The 20,593-nt window shown below is 40.6% G+C and overlaps 1 protein-coding gene across 1 annotated transcript; it reads left to right on the top strand.

Moving 5' to 3' along the window:
* The first annotated feature begins 5,062 nt into the window (after positions 1–5,062).
* Positions 5,063–8,085, top strand: LOC146674467 (polymeric immunoglobulin receptor-like). Its single transcript, XM_085385108.1, has 7 exons — positions 5,063–5,408; positions 5,495–5,576; positions 5,760–5,986; positions 7,244–7,292; positions 7,378–7,460; positions 7,652–7,695; positions 7,809–8,085. The coding sequence occupies exons 1-7, from the start codon at positions 5,063–5,065 to the stop codon at positions 7,848–7,850; spliced, it is 873 nt and encodes a 290-aa protein (XP_085241234.1). The 3' UTR covers positions 7,851–8,085.
* The last annotated feature ends 12,508 nt before the right edge of the window (positions 8,086–20,593 follow it).

Here is a 20,593-nt window from a genome sequence, read left to right as displayed (position 1 = left end):
AGGCTTCTTTGTATTGTGCGTGGTGGGAGGCTGGACAGGTAAGCTGGGGTACCCTATACACTGGTTGTAGGTTTTACTCTGTTAGTCACACTAGGTTATGCGGTTGAGGCCACTCTTGTATGTTTTCACTGACCTTTTGTCGAGTAGCTAGGTAGGCCTTTTGTTTTGCATTTTTTCTTTCAGTTAGGCCCTGGAAGCTATCGACCTCTTTTTGTTTTATTAATTTCTTTGATTTGGATCAACCGCCCAGTCCTCCTCCCCCACCTCTTTTCTGTTGTTAAGTTTTACTATCCAGGCAAGCAACCAATAAATCCTGCCTGATACTTAACTGTTCTGCTGTCTCCTTCCTACCTTTGCCTCCACCATGGTGGGGGGGACGTAACAACCTGAAAATTGTGAAAAAATTAGGCTGTCTGACTTTTGGTGTTTAACTTCTAAACCACTAACCCTAATATTTAAAACTATTTAAGTTATCATGAAAAAAACAAAACAAAACTCTGCTGTAGCCCCACTGCAGTTGTTGCAGTAGTTGGCAAGTGAAAGAGGTACTGATACTTAATCCCTTGTTTGTTTTTCATCCAGATAAACCCACAGAACAAATGAGATTTTCTGTCCATCTCCCCAGAGAGAGCCTTCGCCGACTTCCTGTTCGCTCACACCGTCCTTCATCTCGTTGTGATGAATTTCATTGGCTGAGGCAAACATGTAAGTGCGTCTAAGTGTTCCACGACACAATGGAGGCTATGCCATGGTTTGATGGTGGAATTTCAGCCAGCGGTGTTGGGGATCTTGTCAGATTTGACGGTATTGTGAATGCTGAAAAGTACCATTAGATTTTGATTCACCATCTAATACCATCTGACCTAAATGTTATTGAAGCGGTGTCAGAGCATTTTGACAGACAACAGAACAAAAGGCAGTCAACATCCAAAGCTTTGAATGGCCTTCAAGAAGCCCGGAGAACTGCTAGATGAAAGCTTGCCCGAAAGAGTTCAGGCTGTGTTGCAGAATAAAGATGGTCATACTAAATATTGACTTTGAAGCTTGGTAGGATTATACAAGGCCCTTATTTGCATTATATGCAGTATTTCTGTATGTATTTAAACATGCTTACTATTTCTCATTTCCCTGGCAAAATATAAAGAAAATAGTGGTGACTCCACACTTTTGCACAGCACTGTATTTCTGTGCATCCCCCCACCCCCCAACTTCTGCAGCTTCTTATACACAGTAGGATTGTTCAAATCTGGCTTTTCAAATGACCATTTAGTGCTGGTTATTGCAAAGAGACATCCTTCTTTTCAAGGGTAGCAGGGAAGAAACTTCTAACATCCAAATGGGTGTGGTAAAGGACTCCAGGCTCAGTGGTGGAACACACATCTTTAGAAGTTGTGCATTTCCATTTTATGCCACAGTCCAAAATGTCCCCCCCCCTTTTTTTTCTTTCTAATTTCGGGGTCTAAGCTTAAGCATATTCAGTTCTACATAAAGAAATGAATAATGTATTAATGTGCCAAGACTCAGTTTTAATTGGAGTGGATTTACGGCAGTATTGAAAAGTGTTCCATCAAAATGCAGCAATTTTTACTGCAGAATTTAGGGGTGTGAGAATAATTGCACAGATCCACATCCAGTCATATTTAATCATTCTAATTGAAAACCATGTGGTGAATGACTGCTTTAAGTCTTAGACATCAGCAGACACTTTGTGTTTTCCCTGGAGATGCTCCCACAGACTTTTACTGCAGACACCTGGGGTTCTCTCCACCTTTTCTCTGCCTTCACCTTTCAAGGTACAATGCATCCAAGTGTCCAATTAACTTTAAACAGCGACACTAGAAGGACCCTAACTCCCACACATTTCTTTCAAGGTTGAAGTGAATCTATTAGGATTAAAGCCTAGACTTCTCTTATTTTTAAAATGAATACTTAGAGTCAGAGTCTGGATAATGAAATGTGTAACTGTTAAACAGAACAACGGAACAGAACAAAACAAGACCCCCCCCCCCCCCCCCCCCCCCAGGAATCCAAACAGCGAAAACAGTCACAGAACCAGCGGGCACAGGGGCCCCTGGTACACACAGGGCTGAACCGGCAGGCACGTGGGCCTCTGGAAAACACAGAGCAGACTGCAGCTGCGCAGAGCACTGACCCTGCTCAGGCAGCGACAGCCAAGTGCAGTCCTCAGCTGGGTTCTTAGCTCCCAGGGGTCGAGAGTGGGCTGAGGGCTGAAACTCAGCCTCTGGGGAGGCCCTGGAGTGAGTCACAGCCAGCTTTTGAGGAACCTTTCCATTGTTAACAGGTTTGTCTCTCTGCTTAGAAACAGTGGTTGAAAAACAGTCGTTTCAGGGTTGTGCTGACCTAGCCCTAATAACAGGAGGGGGTAAAGGCAGGATAGATGGTAAGTGGCCTGTATTTGTATAGCGCTTTACTAGTCCCTAAGGACCCCAAAGAGCTTTACACATCCAGTCATCCACACATTCACACACAGGTGACAGTAAGCTACATTGTAGCCACAGCCACCCTGGGGCGCACTGACAGAGGCGAGGCTGCCGGACACTGGTGCCACCAGGCCCTCTGACCACCACCAGTAGGCAACGGGTGAAGGACACAACGACCGAGACTGTTGGAGCTGGGGCTCGAACTGGCAACCTTCCGATTATAAGGCGAACTCCCAACTCTTGAGCCACGATCGATAGGTGGTGCAGCTAATGACTGAACTGAGGAGTGAACTAATGGGTGGACAGTAGACTGTGCAGGAGAGAGAACTACAGTCTGGGAAGTAACTGACACAAAGTTACCAGGGTAAACGGAGTCACTAGAAATTAATTTGGGCTTAGAAGGGGCAAAACAAATAGTCCTTAATAGTGCGTGCATTAGAATGCAAAGCAGTCTCAGAAGAAACAGTCTTTACACCACTTGGCTCTGGAGCGACAAAAGTTGCACAGTCTTTAGAGCCCAGAGAGGTGTAATTATTCTCAAAATGAACACTCATTTTATTATCATGAACCAGAGGAACACAAGCTCTGGGGTTCATAAAGCTGGCGTTAGCAGCCTTGGGGAAAACAGTCTGTTTATCCCTTGACACAAAAGGCGGCAGAATGGAGTCTTTGTCACTCACCCCCGCTGGACGTTCCTGAGGGAAGTTAGACAAACCAGTTATCACAAAAATTGCATTGCAGGAGTAGATGCACGGTTGCATTATCTTAGAGGTGCAGAGAGCAACCTTTAACAAGTGTCTGACATTGTCATAAATATAGACAGAGAAGCAGAACTAGGTAGAAAGCTTGCTGTGTTTTAAAATAGTTAATTTGTAGATTGCCCATACACATAGGAAATGAAGGCTTAAATTAAGAAAGAGACAGAGTTAGGGTGCATGATCATAAAAGGAGCTGTTTTGATCAAAACTGTGCATGAGGGGCGCAGGGGACACAGAGGGCTGAAGAACAGGAAAGTCAGATGCTGAAAACAAAAGTTATAAATGTAACAGACTGAGGGAGCGCCCCTCAGATCTGCAGGAGGCTGTGCATATATCCCTTCTGGAAGGTTTTCTTGAATAAAGCATACATTTTGAATACACTGAGTTTGCGTCTTCTTTATCCAGCCTGAGAGCAAAAGAATTGGGTCTCAGCATCCGCTGACCCCGTAACAGTCTAGTACAATTCAGAATCAGAATGTCTTTATTGTCATTGTCACAGGTACAGTGAAATTAAAAATGGTCCCCGATCAGTGCATCATCCCTAACAATATCAAAATATCAATAAAACAATAACATTCAATAAAATTGATAAATAACAATAAAAGTGATAATAGGAATAGTATTAGCAAACATTCACATACATTCCCACAAGAGTGGCGTAATGGACATCTTTTTTTGCAGTATTCAGACGTGTTATTGCAGTTGGATAAAAACTGTGTTTGAGTCTATTAGTCCTTACACCGATTGCTCTGTGTAAGGGGATCTGAAAAGAGCGGGGAATTTTAGGGGTTATTTTGCTGGCAAGGTCAAACTGGCTAAAAATGTCCCTTCTGAGATCATCACAAATGTTTCCAGGAAATAGATGACCATAAAAGGTCTTGTAGCAGAAGCAACAACTGTCAAGCAACAACTGCAGAAGTAACAACGGCACAGTTCAAACAGGGAGTCCCCAGGATGTGAGGTATCTTTTATAATGGTTTGAGCTTTTTTAAGACAGCGGGTATTGTTTAGATCTTCCAGTGTGGGGAGAGGGCAGCCAGTGTTAATGACCCCTTGGAGTGCTTTCCTCTGAGCCACTGTGCAGCTAGTGTACCAGATGCATATTGCAAATGTACTGTTTATAAGATTGAGGAAACCTGCAGTCAGCTGAGACTGAAGAAGTCACATCAACACAACATTCATCAAATTCTAATTCAAATCTAAAGAAGTGTTCCTTACAGTGTCATTACAATCTTTATGTAGTTAACGTCTGAAGCATCTGTATCTGCCCAGTGGTCACATGACAAAGGGAAATTTTATATATGGTGGAATCTGGAGTCTGTGTTTGCACAACACAGAACACTTTCTTGTTAAGCGTCAAACTTGAAGAGGAAACATGCAGCGACTCTTTATACTCACGCTCAGCCTGATACCATGGATCCCAGGTATTCAATGTGACTGTGTGCATTTGATTAGAGAAGTCAGACAAAAAAGATTTTCAAGCTGTTTTCAGATTAGGTAGAGGATCATCAGGGGGTCCTTTGTCCCTCTTTGGGGGGTTACTCCCACTGGGTTTAAATCTGGGACTCTCCACTATTTGACCCTTAGAACTGAAAAAGCTTCTCGGATGAGAGGTGAAACATCTTCAGGCAACTTAAATAAGTCCAGACGCTTTTCTTTCCAAGCTCCTTAGACTAAAGCAGGAAACTGTGCTTTGTAACAAAGGAAACTGAAGCGGATTAATATGGTGCAAGTGTTGCCAAAGGCCACACCTTTTATTTATAGATAACAGGTGTCCGATGTGAGCAACTGCTCTGTTAAAGTTGTGTCATGACTAAAAGTTTCATTTCAAATTGGTGTTTAACATTTAATGATTTCCACTTCATGTCAGCTGTTCTCTGCTGGGTGACCACTCAAAAGGAGTTTATTGGCCCGGAGGGTGGATCCCTCACTGTCCAATGTCGATATGGTTCTCACTATGCTGACCATGTCAAATACTGGTGTCATGGGGGGACGAGAATTTTCTGCGAGATCCTGGCCCGAACTGACGAGACCTCCTCGGCCAATCCAAGTGAAGACAAAGTGAGCATTTTTGACGACCCGGCCCGGTTGATGTTCACAGTGACCATAAACGACCTGAAAGAGACGGACTCTGGGTGGTACTCGTGTGGTGTGGAATTAGTATCAAGGGCTGATGACGTGGCTTACACTGAAGTGAAAGTGTTTCATGGTGAGTAATGGAGAAATTTTGAGATGATAAACATTTATTAGCCCACAGTTTTAAAGAAGTTTGTTGCATTTTCACGATCTCTGCAGGTGTGTCAGTTGTGAACAGCATGGTGAGTGGGGAAGAAGGAAGTAGTCTCACGGTTCAATGCCTTTACACTCAGAGATTCAGGTATTTGGTTTTCCTTTGGAGGATTTTATCCACATTTTATCCTTTAAAACCCTTAGAACTGTCCTTAAAGAAGCACTGATCACACTTCAGTAAATGTGGGAATTTGTCCATAAACTTTCATTGGTATCAAACGCTGGTGGACAGTGAGCATTCACTGGCTCTCCTGTGACTGCCTGTCAACAGACTAAGTGAGAAGAAGTGGTGTCGGAGCGGAGACCCGAGCTCCTGTCTGTCGACAGGTTCTGAAGGGAGTTACGAAGATACTTCAGTGACCATCAGCGATGACAGAACTGGGGCTTTCACTGTAACCTTAAAGAAGCTGCAGATGAGAGATGCTGACTGGTATTTATGTTCTGCAGGGCAGCAGCAAGTAGCCGTACAGGTTCAGGTCAGACCACACGGCTCTACTAGTAAGTTGATAAAGAGCCTTTCATATTTTAGACATAAAAAACATAACAAATTACACTTTTGAGCTTTGCTGTCTAACTGACTCGAAACTGTGATAATTAAACTTCATTATGGATTTTCTGTGTGCTGATATCATCAAGAACGATTTTTTTTTTCATCATAGGGAGTCTAGAGTTATTCAACATCCTTATGTTGATCCTATATTTTTATTGCTATTCAGCCAACATTTAAAAGATTTATGATGCAAAAATCACATGTAACACAGTTGGCTGTAAAAGAAATAAAAAGAGCAACACAGCTGACGGCATGCATTAAGAGGAAAAGAGAAGCCTGTATTCAGATAAAAACATTGCTATTTTCTCTCTCTGTTTCTATAAATATTAAGTGCTTCTCTCAAAATCAGCATGTGGTGCATTAATTAGACTAAGTCTAAATCATGATAGAATGTGTTATCAAGGAAAACAGGGTGACAGGTGAAACAATTGACAATTCTTTAGTTTTAGGCCTCGCTAACATGTCACCTCTAAATGCAGCCTAGTGTTAATTTGAATAGCAAAACTCTACATTTAGCTAAATGGCCAGGAAAAAATAAATGATGGAAACTGTTGATTTTTAAAAAATTAATTAAAAACAACCATGATATTTATCATTGCCTGAAATGAATGTTTGGCTGATAAAGCTCGTTGACATGAAATTGACCTGTAACTGTAGAACGAACCAAAAGTTGCTAAAATGCTAAACAGACATAGTCTGAGATTGTGTCATTATTGTGTATCATCGGTTGCAAATGATTTTAACAAACATAATGCCATTTTGTGTTATAGACAACATTATTTTAAGTGAAAGAAAACAAACTAAGACCCTTCCCGTGTTTCACAGTCCTTACATGCTAATACAGGCATATTTACCATCTCTGTGTTCTTAGGTTAGAGTAATAGCAACATTTCCAAGACAAATAAATGATTGCAGCTTATCATTTGCATAACCTATTAGCATTTTAAATCATGCATTGTAGTTTTTTTGTGATTGCTTGGCATTTTCTCCATGTTACCTTGTAGCTGCTGAAATGGGAAGAAGCAGCTTTAAAGATCAATATGTGTTTGTGACAGATGGCAGAGGCTCTCAAGTCTCTACTTGTTCAGGGTATCGATTATTAAAAGTCACCTATGAATAATATTGATGTTAGGATGCTGGAAACACTCTTTACCTATCACAGCATATTTACAGAGTTGTTACAATATCTTTACCTTCAAAAACAGAGCCCGTGACATCCCCACCTACTCCGAGTCAGCCCTGGAACCGTTACCGGTAAAAGTCAGCACTTCTTTATTTTCACTTTAATGGATGTCGAAGGTGGATTGTCTGCTCAGTCTGCTTTGTGCCTGCTTCCTAGTTACATGTTGGAGTCTATAGTGGGGTGTTCGTCTCTCCTGCTTCTAGTGGGCTTGGCTGTATTGGCAAGAAAGATACTGCGCAGTAAGGCAACTTAATATTCCTTTGAATTTTAAATTGTTATTAAGTGTGTGTGTGTGTGTGTGTGTGTGTGTGTGTGTGTGCATGCATCAGCCACAAATTCTATATATAAATAAAGATTTATACGATATAACAAAATGCATTAAATATATCTGACTACTAATTCGCATTTATATTTTGGGCATTCTTTCTAGAGAAGGCTTCTTCACGCTTTAAGCAGACGGAAGAGATATTCCCTGTAAGCCCCCATTATCATGGCCATCTCTGATCTATTACACTCCTTAAGAAACACAATTATCAGGGATATTTTTTAATGATTAGATCACTCATTCTCCTTTCTGTCAATTACAGGATAATCCAAAGGGCATGAGAGACCTGCAACGAAGCAAGTAACACATTAAGTGTTTGACAACAAGGGTACAATGAACCTACTTGCTTACTAAGATCATTTTGTGAATTGTTAATTGTTACTCTTTGTAACTGAATGTAATTTTTCTATTAATTTGCCACATAGAACATATGGTCTTTGGTCCAGTTTTTTTACCAAACCAAACCACGTCTGAACAAAGCTATATGTTCTGCTTCCTGCAATATAAATTTGGCACATTATAGACTTGGCTTATATAGACTCAGTATTTTAGACTCAATAAAATAAATCAAAATACACGTGTATAATTATATGGGACTTTTTATTTATGTACCAGACTCTATATATTTTTGCAACCTGTGACCTTTTTGCTCATTATAGGGGTCTTATGACAAAGTAGCATTTAGGTGGAAATCTATGCGTAAAACTTTCCTTTTTAGTTACACTTCAATAGACCTAGAGTGTTTGGGGCTTCCCATGATGTACTGATGGTTTCTTCTTCACTACACTTTTTTCACTCTCTCTGTGCTTACATGCCACTTTGCATTTAATCATCATTATTAATCTCTGGCCCTCCTTCACTGTGTATTTAATTTGTCCTGTCTTGCTCAACAAAGCGGTCAGTGCAGATGTCTTCCCCTCCCTGAGCCTGATTCTGACAGGTTTCTACCTGTTAAAAGGAAAAGGGAGTTTTTCCTTCCCACTGTTGCAAAGTTCTTGTTCAGGGTTAGCTCATTGTAGTTATATATAACACCTCGAGGCGAGTGTTGTGATTTGGAGCTAGATAACTAAAATTAAACTGAATTGAATCTGCCAACCAAAGTTGCAGCTGAAGAGAAGGAACACTCACTTGGGGTTTAAGTGTTTGTGTTTCACAGATGGTGTATATGGACACTATAGTTTAAGTTGGGCTCTGCTTTAGTTTCTACTACTGCTGAGAGACATAATGCAACTGAGTAGGGAGTTTTGGTACTGTATTTGCTCAAAAGGGCCAAAAGTGCAAAAATGATGTCAAGTACTGTCAAGAGCATGACAGCGCTGCAGGTGGTGATATAATCTTGTCTGTATTAAAAGGCGGGCCAATCAGAAGCCTAGGAGGAACTATCACCAACACTGTGCACATTCTGACATCGAAGAAGGAAATAGAGACCCACGCCTTTGATGTCTGGAAGCCGTTTTCCTTGTCCACATGTGAACACATAAAGTAACTTTCTAAAACCTTCACCCTGTAAGCAGTTTTCCAAAGTGCTGTTTTCAGTTATCTAAAAAGCTGTTTACATGTGGATGAAACACACAAAAAAGCTACATTTTCTTATGTAAGTGTAGACAGACCCACACAGAGCTCTCTTTAATTGTCTTTAATGCATCCACGAGTGCAGCAGTTCCAAGAGGAAGCAACTGTTACATGTCAATGAAACTACTACCAATTAAGAACAAAACTGACTAGTTCAACATTGTAAGACTTTTTTTTTGTTATCATAAGGCAACATAATTATTGCAGTCAATTAAAATAACATGTTAACACTGATGGTTCCCAAGAAATCATAAAGCCTGCATATATAATGTACATATGAAGTGGTAATGTTTTCAGCTCCAAACTGCTGCTTGTTGCTACAAAGACCAAACAGAAAGAATATCCAATGTAAACAGTAAATCTTGTCTGCCCAAAAAGCTCATGAGACCCAGAGGGGGAAAATGATTTCAGTTTTTGCTACTATTAGTGGAACCAGACTGCACTGTTTCATATGTAATATCGTCATAATAATATGGCTAATTAACACATTTAGACATGGATATAGTCTGACTGAAAATTTGTGGAGGAAAATGTACATGACGTTAGCGTAGTTGTGAAATGCACTTCAGAAAATAGGATGTCGGCAAATTAACTCTGAAAGGAACAGCTCTGCATTTTATGCTTGAAGTGTCTGTTCTCATACTGAACCACAAACCGGGCTTTAGAATTGTAAATTGAACAAGCTAATGAGCCCATGATTCAACTAGACCTTGAAAATATTATATTAATATTTAGCTCACCTTCATTTGAGGGGTAAAAAATATCAAAATTCAAAGAGTCAAGATTCATTCACTGTGCCATACCAGCACCTATGTTCAGGCATGGCAGGTGATACTTTTGTTTATGAACTGCAGCCTTTTAACAGGAAGAAACATGCTGTGGAAGATAGTCAGAGATTAATAACAAGTATGATTCAATGCAGAGATGTCTATAGTAAGTGACCGATGGTGATGTGTCCTGTGTGTCGAAGCTTTGAAGCGTGAGTCGAGTAATCTCGGGGGAGTTTTTGTGAGGCTTGCTTTGATTACATATGTTATGATATTTTGATACCACGGTTAGCATTTACAGAAGATTGTTTTATACAGGAAAACTGTTACTCAATAAGGCTCATCTACTAGTTGTTTTTCTCTTTCTCTGTGACCCAAGAATTAATGTGTAGGACTCACAAGCTGGTACCCCAAGGTCGAAAACACCACAGAGATGAGACCACTTCCTTACTCCCATCCTCCCTTCCTTATCTCTTAGAAAAAGGCTCGTTAAAGGCTAGGTGGTTTGTCTCAGAATTCACTAATGAAAGAACTCTGTATTCTATGTCTAGGAGTGTATTTTGCTGGGATGATCATAAATTGTAGCTGAACTGATAAACTACACACAGGATACTTCTTTGCTCACAAGGCAGGAAGACGTTTCCTTATTTAGTCTGTACCGGTTTGAACTGGGAAAGCTGACACACGAACCTTTTTTCATCTATATAAACTGCTGTGTATCAAATAAACCTTTGAGTTGATTTGGGAAGGCAACCTAAAGCAGTCTCTGTTTTCTTGTTCTCCCAAGCTGCTCCCGAGCTCGTACTAACACGCTGAATGGCATACCTGAGTGTTACTTTAAATAATTAGGAATCTTAGAAGGAAAGGACAGAACTCTGCTTATCGCTCACGCCACGGAGGAAACCCGGGATGGCAATTTCCTTCAATTTTGGTGTCAGAAGTGGGATGGCTGACAGAAGGTAAATACACGTCTTTCATATTTATATAAAGACCGTATTATGCCTCTCTCAGTGATCGATCCATAAAGAAACGGGATATGCTGACGAAGTTTCACTTAGTGATCCAGAGAGATACACTGACTGACTTCCTCAGTCCCCGAATAAAGTAAATTAACCCTTGTGTGGTGTTGGTGGACACAGGAAGTTGCCTGTTGTCTTGAATATTTTAATTTTGTTTAAGTTGCTCACTCAGAAAGAGTGACACAGGAAGTTGCCTGTTGTCTTAAATACTTCTCGTTAAGTGAGAAGTTGCTCACCAAAGAGTGACACAGGGAGAAGTTGAACGGGTCTCACAGACCCGATTACCATACAAGGGTTAAAAGCAGTAAATTAAAAGCAGAAAGACACAGGAAGTTGCCTGTTGTTTTACGAGAAGTTGCTCGTTAAGCGAGAAGTTGCTCGCTAAGTGAGAGTTGCTCACACAAACAAAAATTGCTAGCAATAAATTTAAAGTGACCTCAGCTGTGCCGCAGCGAAAATACTAACATAAATCCTCCTAGCGTGTAAACCCCTCTGGAAATCACTGAACATGAGTCAGAATTATTCAAAGACCACAGACAGGTCCGATAAAAAATCTAAAGTACCTGCAAAACCAAAAAATTAATAAAATACAAAATAAAGTCTCAAATAACGGCTCAGTATAACTCCCATTTCCGGTTACGTGTAACCTACGTCCACGAATCGGCGAAGACTTCCATGATCACGTATCCAGAACATGCGGGAGTGCTTATGTGACTGACTTTGTTTACAACTTACGGACTGTGAGTACAATGCATTCTAATTTCTTTTCGGAGCCTTATCCCGAACGATTATCGCCAGAAAACAGGTCAGTAGAAATGTTGAATATCATTTGTGATAAGAAAAGTAGTCTGCTTAAAAAGTCCTGTAGAAAATATATGATAGAATGCCGCGACGTGATGCATCAAATGTTACCGCTATGGACAAAAGGAGGGTAAATAATGACAAAGTCGCCGATTTCTTTAAGAATCTAAAGAAATTCCTGCTAACAATGTCCAGAGACAAAATTGACTTAAATGCAGTAACTATGTGTAAACAGAAGCCTGATGAATCTATCCTAGTATTCATAAAACGCTTTATGCACTGTTGGACAAGCTAGAGGTGCAAATTTAGCTCAGTTTTCCAGCAGCCGCAGACACCCAAAGCAAAAATGAATTTGTGTATTTCATTTAACACAAAGGGTGAAATGTTTGCTGATACTGATAACAGCTATGTTTTCTCTGCCTTATGTACCATGGAGAAGGAACAGCCTCTGTGTCAGCTGGACGGCTCAGCAGAGAATGAACTCAACACCTTTTTGTCTGGTATTCCACGACACACACTGTGCCAAAGACGTGTTCAAAAACCACTGCCAGGTAATCCCATATCTGGGAGCCACACTTTTGTTTCTCTCACACTGTTCAACAACATGATAACTGCTCACACAAGTGAAGGCCAAACAGTGGTTTTGTCACATAACTCAGACATAGGTTATGACATAACTACACCATGTCGTCACATAGATCTAACCTATCCTATCCACTGTACTATTTCTGCACTTACGTTGCCAGCTGAATACCAGAATATGACATTGTGGTCTAAAAGTGAGAATGAGATAGGATTTATTGACTGTACACTTTATCACGTACACCTATTAAAACACAACAAGCGAGTATATGTCAGGCAATGTCCCCTTTCCACGGAAAAAGCCGCAGCCCTAGATGTCATGATAGGAGATTTATTGACTACAGGAGTAATAAAGCCCACACTCCTGTCAATCCTGTGCCAAAGCCTAACAAACCTGGCGTATGGCGTTTCATACAAGACTTATCCACAGCACCACGTCCAGATTTAGAGCAAACACCTATCCCAGACTCAGCCACGGTTTATGTGGACGGGTCCTGTTCAAGGCCGAATGACAACTCATTTCTTTGTGGCTATTCAGTGGTAACAGTGCCTGACATCATACTAGAGGCTCACTCATTACCATTTCACTCAGCACAAAAAGCAGAGCTCATGGCTTTAATACGCGCCTGTGAGCTACATTTGGATAAGCATGTGACGATTTACGCAGACAGCCGCTATGCATTTGGCGTTGTGCATGACTTTGGCACATTGTGGAGACAAAGAGGATTTAGATCTGCTGATGGAAAACCGATTGCTAATTCTGATCTTGTGCAGAGACTTTTGCAGGCTATACAGCTGCCATCGGCCGTTGCAGTTGTAAAAACGAAAGGACACAGTACAGCTGACACAGACGAAGCAACAGGTAATGCTTTAGCAGACGTGACAGCCAAGGCTGCAGCTGCATCACAGCTCCCACCGCCGCAGGAAGTATTATCTGTGCCCCTACAGCTGCCACTTGTTACACTCCCAGACTATTTAGACACAAATGTTGATTTAAAATTCATACAAGAGCAAGCCTCTGCATGTGATTACACCTATTGGGAGAATAATGACTGTACCTTAGATGACAGAGATGGCCTATACAAAATCTTAAGGGTTTGATTGCCCTCCCATATTCCCTGATGCCAGTCCTTGCCCGACATTTTCACTGTGTGAGTCATGTCGGACAAAGAGGGGTAATAGGAGCAATAAAATCAAGATTTGTAATTGAGAAAACATTGCATGCAGTAAAAAGCATATTAGCAACCTGTCTAACATGTGCGCGAACTAATGTAGGTAGCTCAAAAGCAAAACATCAGCATTTACCACAACCAGATTTTCCATTTCATACATTACAAATTGATTTTATACATATGCCAGCACAAGGAAGCATCAAGTACTTACTGGTAATAGTGGATCAATTTAGTAAACGAGTAGAAGCTTATCCAACCTCAAAAGAAACTGCAGAAGTAGTCTGTCAAAAGTTGAGCAATGAAATAATACCCAGATTCGGAATACCTCACCAGATTAACAGTGATAGAGGATCTTCATTCACATCAGAAGTAATTCAAAAGTGTGCTAAAACTTTAATGACCTGGGTCAAATTACTTCCTCAAGTCCTCTGTGAGATTGGAATGACTCCATCTGCAGTAACCAAATTATCTCCATTTGAAATAAGACTATTTCCAACACCATGGTCAGCTTCCAGAGGGGCACCGCTAGTAGAAGGTGATGTATATTGCATTGTCCACTGATGTTCACAACCTGGTAGAAAAACTGAATAATAACTATCAGAAAGTTTGTCTCTCTCAGCTTTTCCCCTCCACAGTTCCACCAGTGGAGACAAGGAGACGCATGTTGGAGAAGCCACTAAAACCAAGGACTCTCTGGGAGGCCGCGCGTGTTCCAGCCCCAGACTGTACTGGCAGTGACGAAGAACCAGCATCCTCACAGACGGACAACCTCAGTGGATTCATGCCAGCAGGGTTAAGACCAGCCCAATCGGACCATCTCAGGCGTCGGATCAAGCAGACGACATCTCCGGCGAGCCAGCGCCCGGAACTAGAGCAAATAAACACACACGGGTAGATGACATCTCCGGCGAGCCAGCGCCAGGATCCAATGCACACACACAATCACTGATTAACACACAACGCCTGAAAGAACAACAACAAGGTACTCGAACATCCAGCAGGAATAGAAAGCCAAAAGTACCACATGATGTCTAACCTGATAAAGCCAGACTCACTCCATCCTGATAATGGAGAAAATGAAATGCCCATTGTCATCACACGACGCTTATTCTGTGTCTCTCGAACCTGGGACCAGGCCAGGAGACGACTGAAGAACTGTTTTTCTTATATATTGTCTTATATATTTAGGTTATTTATCATATCTATCGCATTAACCTTAGGATTTCTCTTTGCTATTTTGTATTGTAAACTGCAACCATGTTCACATTTCTGCAGGTCATATTTTGCTGACTATACCTCATGCTCCATTTTGCAAGACACCTACTTAATGCACTCCTCACGCTCCCTAAAATCAGTAAATAGCAACATAGACGCCACTAATAAACCATTTTATGCACCCTCTAGAGCAGGAGCTAACGCCTGGTATGAAAATGCCAGAACAGCCGCTCGTGATTTAGGAAACAGTAACTGTTATGTCTGTTCAAAGGCTAATCCAGAACAGGTAATAGTAGGATACCCCATATCCGGTTTCCCCCTCACTGAGGGACTAGAGAAAATCGGCGGAGATAATGCTCTCTTTAAAGACACTTTACAGTTGACTCTGAGCCCTCTCGACTGCCTACTTAGACACACACACACACCAACTAACCCTGAGACTCCATTAGGCGAATTATTGAAGTTATCTGATGACACCGCAGGGACCTGCGCCCCAATGAAACGCCCCAAGAATAGGTTAAAACCCTCACTGCCCTTAGGACAGATCCCTCTCCATTTTAATACTAGTATGATATGTCTGCGCAGACTAAAGTTAACTGGCCCAGACACACACATAGATTATACAAAGGATAACTACACATTCTTCTCTGACTCCCCAGGTGCACGCTGTAATGAGACATGGCTAGCTGTCTCTATGGCTGAAGTTTTATCCTATCTGGAGGAACACACACACAGTTCAAGTTCGAGCAGAGACTCGATCATTGTTCCCCCAGACGGTGTATTAAATGACACTGACTGGGGGGAGTTAGTTAAATCACACATGGCCACGCGCCTAACTAGACCAATCCCACATGCTTATTGGTTGTGCAATAATACCCTTAGATTAGCTTTACCTGTTAATTGGACCGGTACCTGTGGTCTAGTAACCGTTGATGTATGCTGTACTTTCATTCCCAATAACACCGCCCCTAACGGTTCATTCACACAAGCTATGAATAAACTTGAAGCATTGCAGATAGAACTAATTGCCAATACAGGTCACGGTCAGTGGCTACATAAGTGGCTACAGGACACGTTTGGAAAATGGAAGAAACTAATTGTAGCCTTTGTAACCGTTGCAGCATGTTTTTGATGATTATTGTCTGTTGTGTGATACCATGTATACGCTCTCGGAATTTTTGATATTAAGCTCACTCGAAGGACTAGTTACATTTATGATTTGTTTCACATTTATGATTTATCTTTATATTATGTTATTACATTCTGTCTTTATACTATGTTATCATTTCATGATAAAAGGGGAGAACTGTTATGATATTTTGATACCACGGTTAGCATTTACAGAAGATTGTTTTATACAGGAAAACTGTTACTCAATAAGGCTCATCTACTAGTTGTTTTTCTCTTTCTCTGTGACCCAAGAATTAATGTGTAGGACTCACAAGCTGGTACCCCAAGGTCGAAAACACCACAGAGATGAGACCACTTCCTTACTCCCATCCTCCCTTCCTTATCTCTTAGAAAAAGGCTCGTTAAAGGCTAGGTGGTTTGTTTCAGAATTCACTAATGAAAGAACTCTGTATTCTATGTCTAGGAGTGTATTTTGCTGGGATGATCATAAATTGTAGCTGAACTGATAAACTACACACAGGATACTTCTTTGCTCACAAGGCAGGAAGACGTTTCCTTATTTAGTCTGTACCGGTTTGAACTGGGAAAGCTGACACACGAACCTTTTTTCATCTATATAAACTGCTGTGTATCAAATAAACCTTTGAGTTGATTTGGGAAGGCAACCTAAAGCAGTCTCTGTTTTCTTGTTCTCCCAAGCTGCTCCCGAGCTCGTACTAACACGCTGAATGGCATACCTGAGTGTTACTTTAAATAATTAGGAATCTTAGAAGGAAAGGACAGAACTCTGCTTATCGCTCACGCCACGGAGGAAACCCGGGATGGCAATTTCCTTCAACATATACAGTGATGTTCGAGGCCTCGTGGGCAGTCCGTACCATGTGACTGATTTAGGAACTGGCTCGCTGGTTTGTGCCAGATTAGACATAAAATGGGCAGCAAAACACAGCTGATTCCCCATCACTTTGTGTTGTGGAATTGGATTATGTACGTGCTACATAGATACTTGAGCAATTCTACTTGATGGAACGAGCAAGGAAGAGAAGATTTTCTCCTGTCTGGCAACATTTTCATCTCATCTCTCCTAATAAAGTATGCGCACAGTAATAAATATCACGAATGATAAGTACCATAATATAAATGAACAACACCACAGATTCCTATAATCTGATTTCTGTCTTTTAGTTTATTAAAGAGTGAAGCGTCACACACTAGTTTGTGTCATGATTACACAGTTACACAATCATACCAAAACTCTGTCCTGATAGTTTCCACTTTCTCTTTCGTATCAGACATACTGAGACAATATCCATGATAAATAACCATGAAAACAATTTATTTGTTCAGTTTAGAGGTTTACACATCACATCATTATAATCACAGAGCCTGTTTCACTTGAATCGTCCACTTGATGGCGCAGTAGAGCAAATGAATCATCACAGTGCTTCAAACCATGAGTCGACCAGTTGGATGGAAAGCTTCAGTTCACCACAAGGCTTCATCTCACCATCACTAGGTACAGCCTATGCTCAGTGATGTATGCAGCGCTTTAAAGGGCAGCGATGCCAAGCTTTTAAATCACCTTGTGTTGAACTCGGAGCTGAAGCTGGAGTGATAGCGTGTTCATTTGTTTATTTTCTTTCTTCAAACTGCAGATCTGACTGAGTCATTTGAACCATTTATGAAGAATCTTGATAGGCAAAAAGCGATCAAAGCAGAGGTATGAGGTCATAGATTGTGGTGCAGAGCTGCGTTCAGCCATGCAAACACATGCAAAGTTTTATGCCTGATGCAAACAGTTTGCTGACATCTGGGTACTCTTTCCTTTTGTATAAATGCATATTAAAATAAATAAATAAATTAGACAATATTCAAAAAACTTGATGGAGAACAGGCACAGTATTTCACTCCCTGCATGGACGCTTTGCTAAACCTTTAAAAAGCTATAATTGAGCAATGTTTTCATAGCTATGGTTTTGCTTAAAATGTTCGTATTGAAATGGACTCATTAGTTGTTGTTCAGCAATAATGAGCAATGGATTTGTTTTGTGTACCAAAGCAGTTTTGCTATTGTAACTGCAAACTGGACTGCTGAGCCAGTAGATTAAAAATTTGTCAGTTTCGGATTTGAATCCCAAATTTGAAGCCAACACCTGAAAAAAGTCTTCCACACATTTATTATCGCAGCAAGCTGACACTGTGTGTGTTTAAAGCTACAAAGCAGAGATGTCGACCCCACAAGATGCAGTCAGCAGCCTTAGCTCTGTTAGACCAGTAGGTGTGCAGGAGCCCTGTTTTATATGATAGCATTACATGTGTTGTGTTTGAACCTCTGGTTATTTACTTGTTTTGTTTGTTGTTGCATTCTCAATCATAATAATTCTCTGTAATAATAAATATTTTCTGTGACCTTTTGAATGAAAGGAGGAAAGCACAATAAATGTGACCTTTGAGAGGAAATCTATCTGTATTTGACATTTATAAGTGTGCTTTCTTACTTAAAGTGTAACGAGCTTTATATTCAATATTTTATTCTTATTTTTGTATCTTTAAGGTCTTGAGCATCAAGTGGTGTTACTTCTCTCCCACTTAATTTTCACATGTCATATGAAGTGATAAACCTTCCACTGAAATGCTTTGCCTAGCAAAAGAGAGAGCGAGATAAAAAGGAGCCGTGACTCCCTCAAGGCTTTGCAAATTATGATATTAATTTTTTTTTATCAACTTCAAACATATTCCATAACAGGACAGACACCAGGAGGACCAAACATCTAGTCCAACTCTTATACATTTATGGTAATGCGGATGACTTCTGGAAAAAGAGCATTTTTAATGGTTTTAATATGGGTGTGGTATGACTGCTGTAGGCTACACAACTCATGATATGTAGTCAGGAAATGTTTTCTGTCAGCAGTTGTTGATGTGAGCACGCCTGCAGGCACGTAAATGACAGCAGCACAAGGTTCTGCGTGTGCTTTGCATGCAGGTAAATAGTCACATTGAGACAGAAGGCATCAATTATGTCTTTTTTCTTATTGAATGTGAAACCGTATATACATGGGTGTAATTTGAGTCTAGTGTGGACACAACTTTTTTCTGATTTCGGATGCACAGTTAATGCTGATCCCCACCAAACTTTTCAAATCTACTCAGTTCAATTGCATTAAGTTTTGTTTATATCGCTCCAAATCACAACAACAGTCACCTCAAGGTGCTTATTATTATATTGTACATTGTACTGTAAGGTAAAGGCCCTACAATAGTACAGAGAAAAACCAGACAATCAGACAACCCCGCCTTTGAGCACTTGGCAGCAGTGGGAAGAAAAAACTTGTAACAGGAAGAAACTTCCTGCAGAACCAGACTGCATTCCATGTTTCTCTCAAATGTGCTGCAATCTCAGCCTAGATTTATTTATAATTAGCGATTATAAACCTATCCCTGTGTGGAAACTCTCATTAAATACAGTGGAATATTTGAAAAATGTTTACAAACAACTAAATAAGCAATTTTCAACTTATTGACTTTATAAGTGCCAGTTAGGGTTCAGATTGAATCATAGCGCAGAAACAGGTCAGTGACCTAAAGATCAACGGTGACAGAAAGTCTCATTCTTAGGTGATCTCATTGCTGCTTTTGACACCGTGCATCGTGACATTTTAATTCAAAAGCTTCATGACTCAGTTGGTTTAACAGGTCAGGTTCTTGACTAGCTCTCATCGTATCTAAAGAGCAAAGGTTTTTATGTTGCAATTAGCAGTTTTAGATCTGCAAAAATAAAAAATCAATCAGGAGTTCCTCAAGGGTCAGTCCTTGGTCCATTACTCTTTAACTTTTACATGGTCCCACTTGGCACTGTCATAACGAATCAAAACATATCGTAGCGTTCTAATGCAGATGACACACAGCTGTACTTATCACTTTTCCTTCAGCTTATTGGAAATTCAGCAGCCAGACACCTTAGAGTTATGCAGAAATTTGACCGTATTAGCCAAGGATTAAAATCACTTCACAGTACATTATACCTTTAAAATCCTTCTACTAGTTAACAATGCTGTCAATACTTTGCAGCTGTACCCTGTACTTTTAAAATATTTCATATGGGATATGTACTCATCACTTCTTATCATCTGCATGAAACAATTTAAAATAGTAAAGCGCAATATGTAGGATACATATAGAGTTAAAATTGAAATGGAGAAGAAGAAGAAACTTTATGAAACTGTACCACTCAGTAAATTTGTTCTAAAGTCGGAGCTCAACACCTCCATTGTTTTGAAAAGACTCCATCACACGCCAGTCACATGATCACTAATCTGAAAATGAGCTCAAACCAACCAGTTTGGCTCCAGTTTTTATCTAAGAGCCCCAGTGGGTGTGAAACAGCTACTGTAACTCCATTCAGAGATGATATCAGCCAGCCTTGCCTGTACCCATCTATTCTTCCTCGTGGCTTTTATTCAAGTTTGATTATGAAAGCTGAACATGTCCTTTTAACCAGTGCAAAGCTCTGCAGCATTCCTCAGAGTATTCTGCTGTCTAAGGCCTTCGTGAGGAGAAAACATTGAACCATTGGACTTAAACACCACACCCATGAGGTAAACACACTCCTTGCTAGTATGAAACCTATTATTACACACTCCTGTGCACACAAAGTATGTGCTAAACGTGCACATTCATGTGGTATGTAACTAATGCTGGGCTGTGCTGAGAATGCTGCCGTTTTAAGATTAGGAAGTAAAGAGAAACCGGAGCAGGGCTCAGGAGTGGGAGGGATGAATAACAGTT

The sequence above is a fragment of the Rhamphochromis longiceps genome, linkage group LG3 (genome assembly GCF_057381845.1).
Source record: "Rhamphochromis longiceps isolate RC_006_pf linkage group LG3, R_longiceps_female_GT1.1, whole genome shotgun sequence".
Lineage (NCBI taxonomy): Eukaryota > Metazoa > Chordata > Actinopteri > Cichliformes > Cichlidae > Rhamphochromis > Rhamphochromis longiceps.
This window is presented reverse-complemented; position numbering and strand designations above follow the sequence as displayed.

Coding starts and splice junctions, on each gene's coding strand:
- LOC146674467 (XM_085385108.1), top strand. CDS start 5,063: ATGTCAGCTGTTCTCTGCTGGGTGACCACTCAAAAGGAGTTTATTGGC. Junction 5,409..5,494: donor TGAAGTGAAAGTGTTTCATG/GTGAGTAATGGA, acceptor CGATCTCTGCAG/GTGTGTCAGTTGTGAACAGC. Junction 5,577..5,759: donor CTTTACACTCAGAGATTCAG/GTATTTGGTTTT, acceptor GCCTGTCAACAG/ACTAAGTGAGAAGAAGTGGT.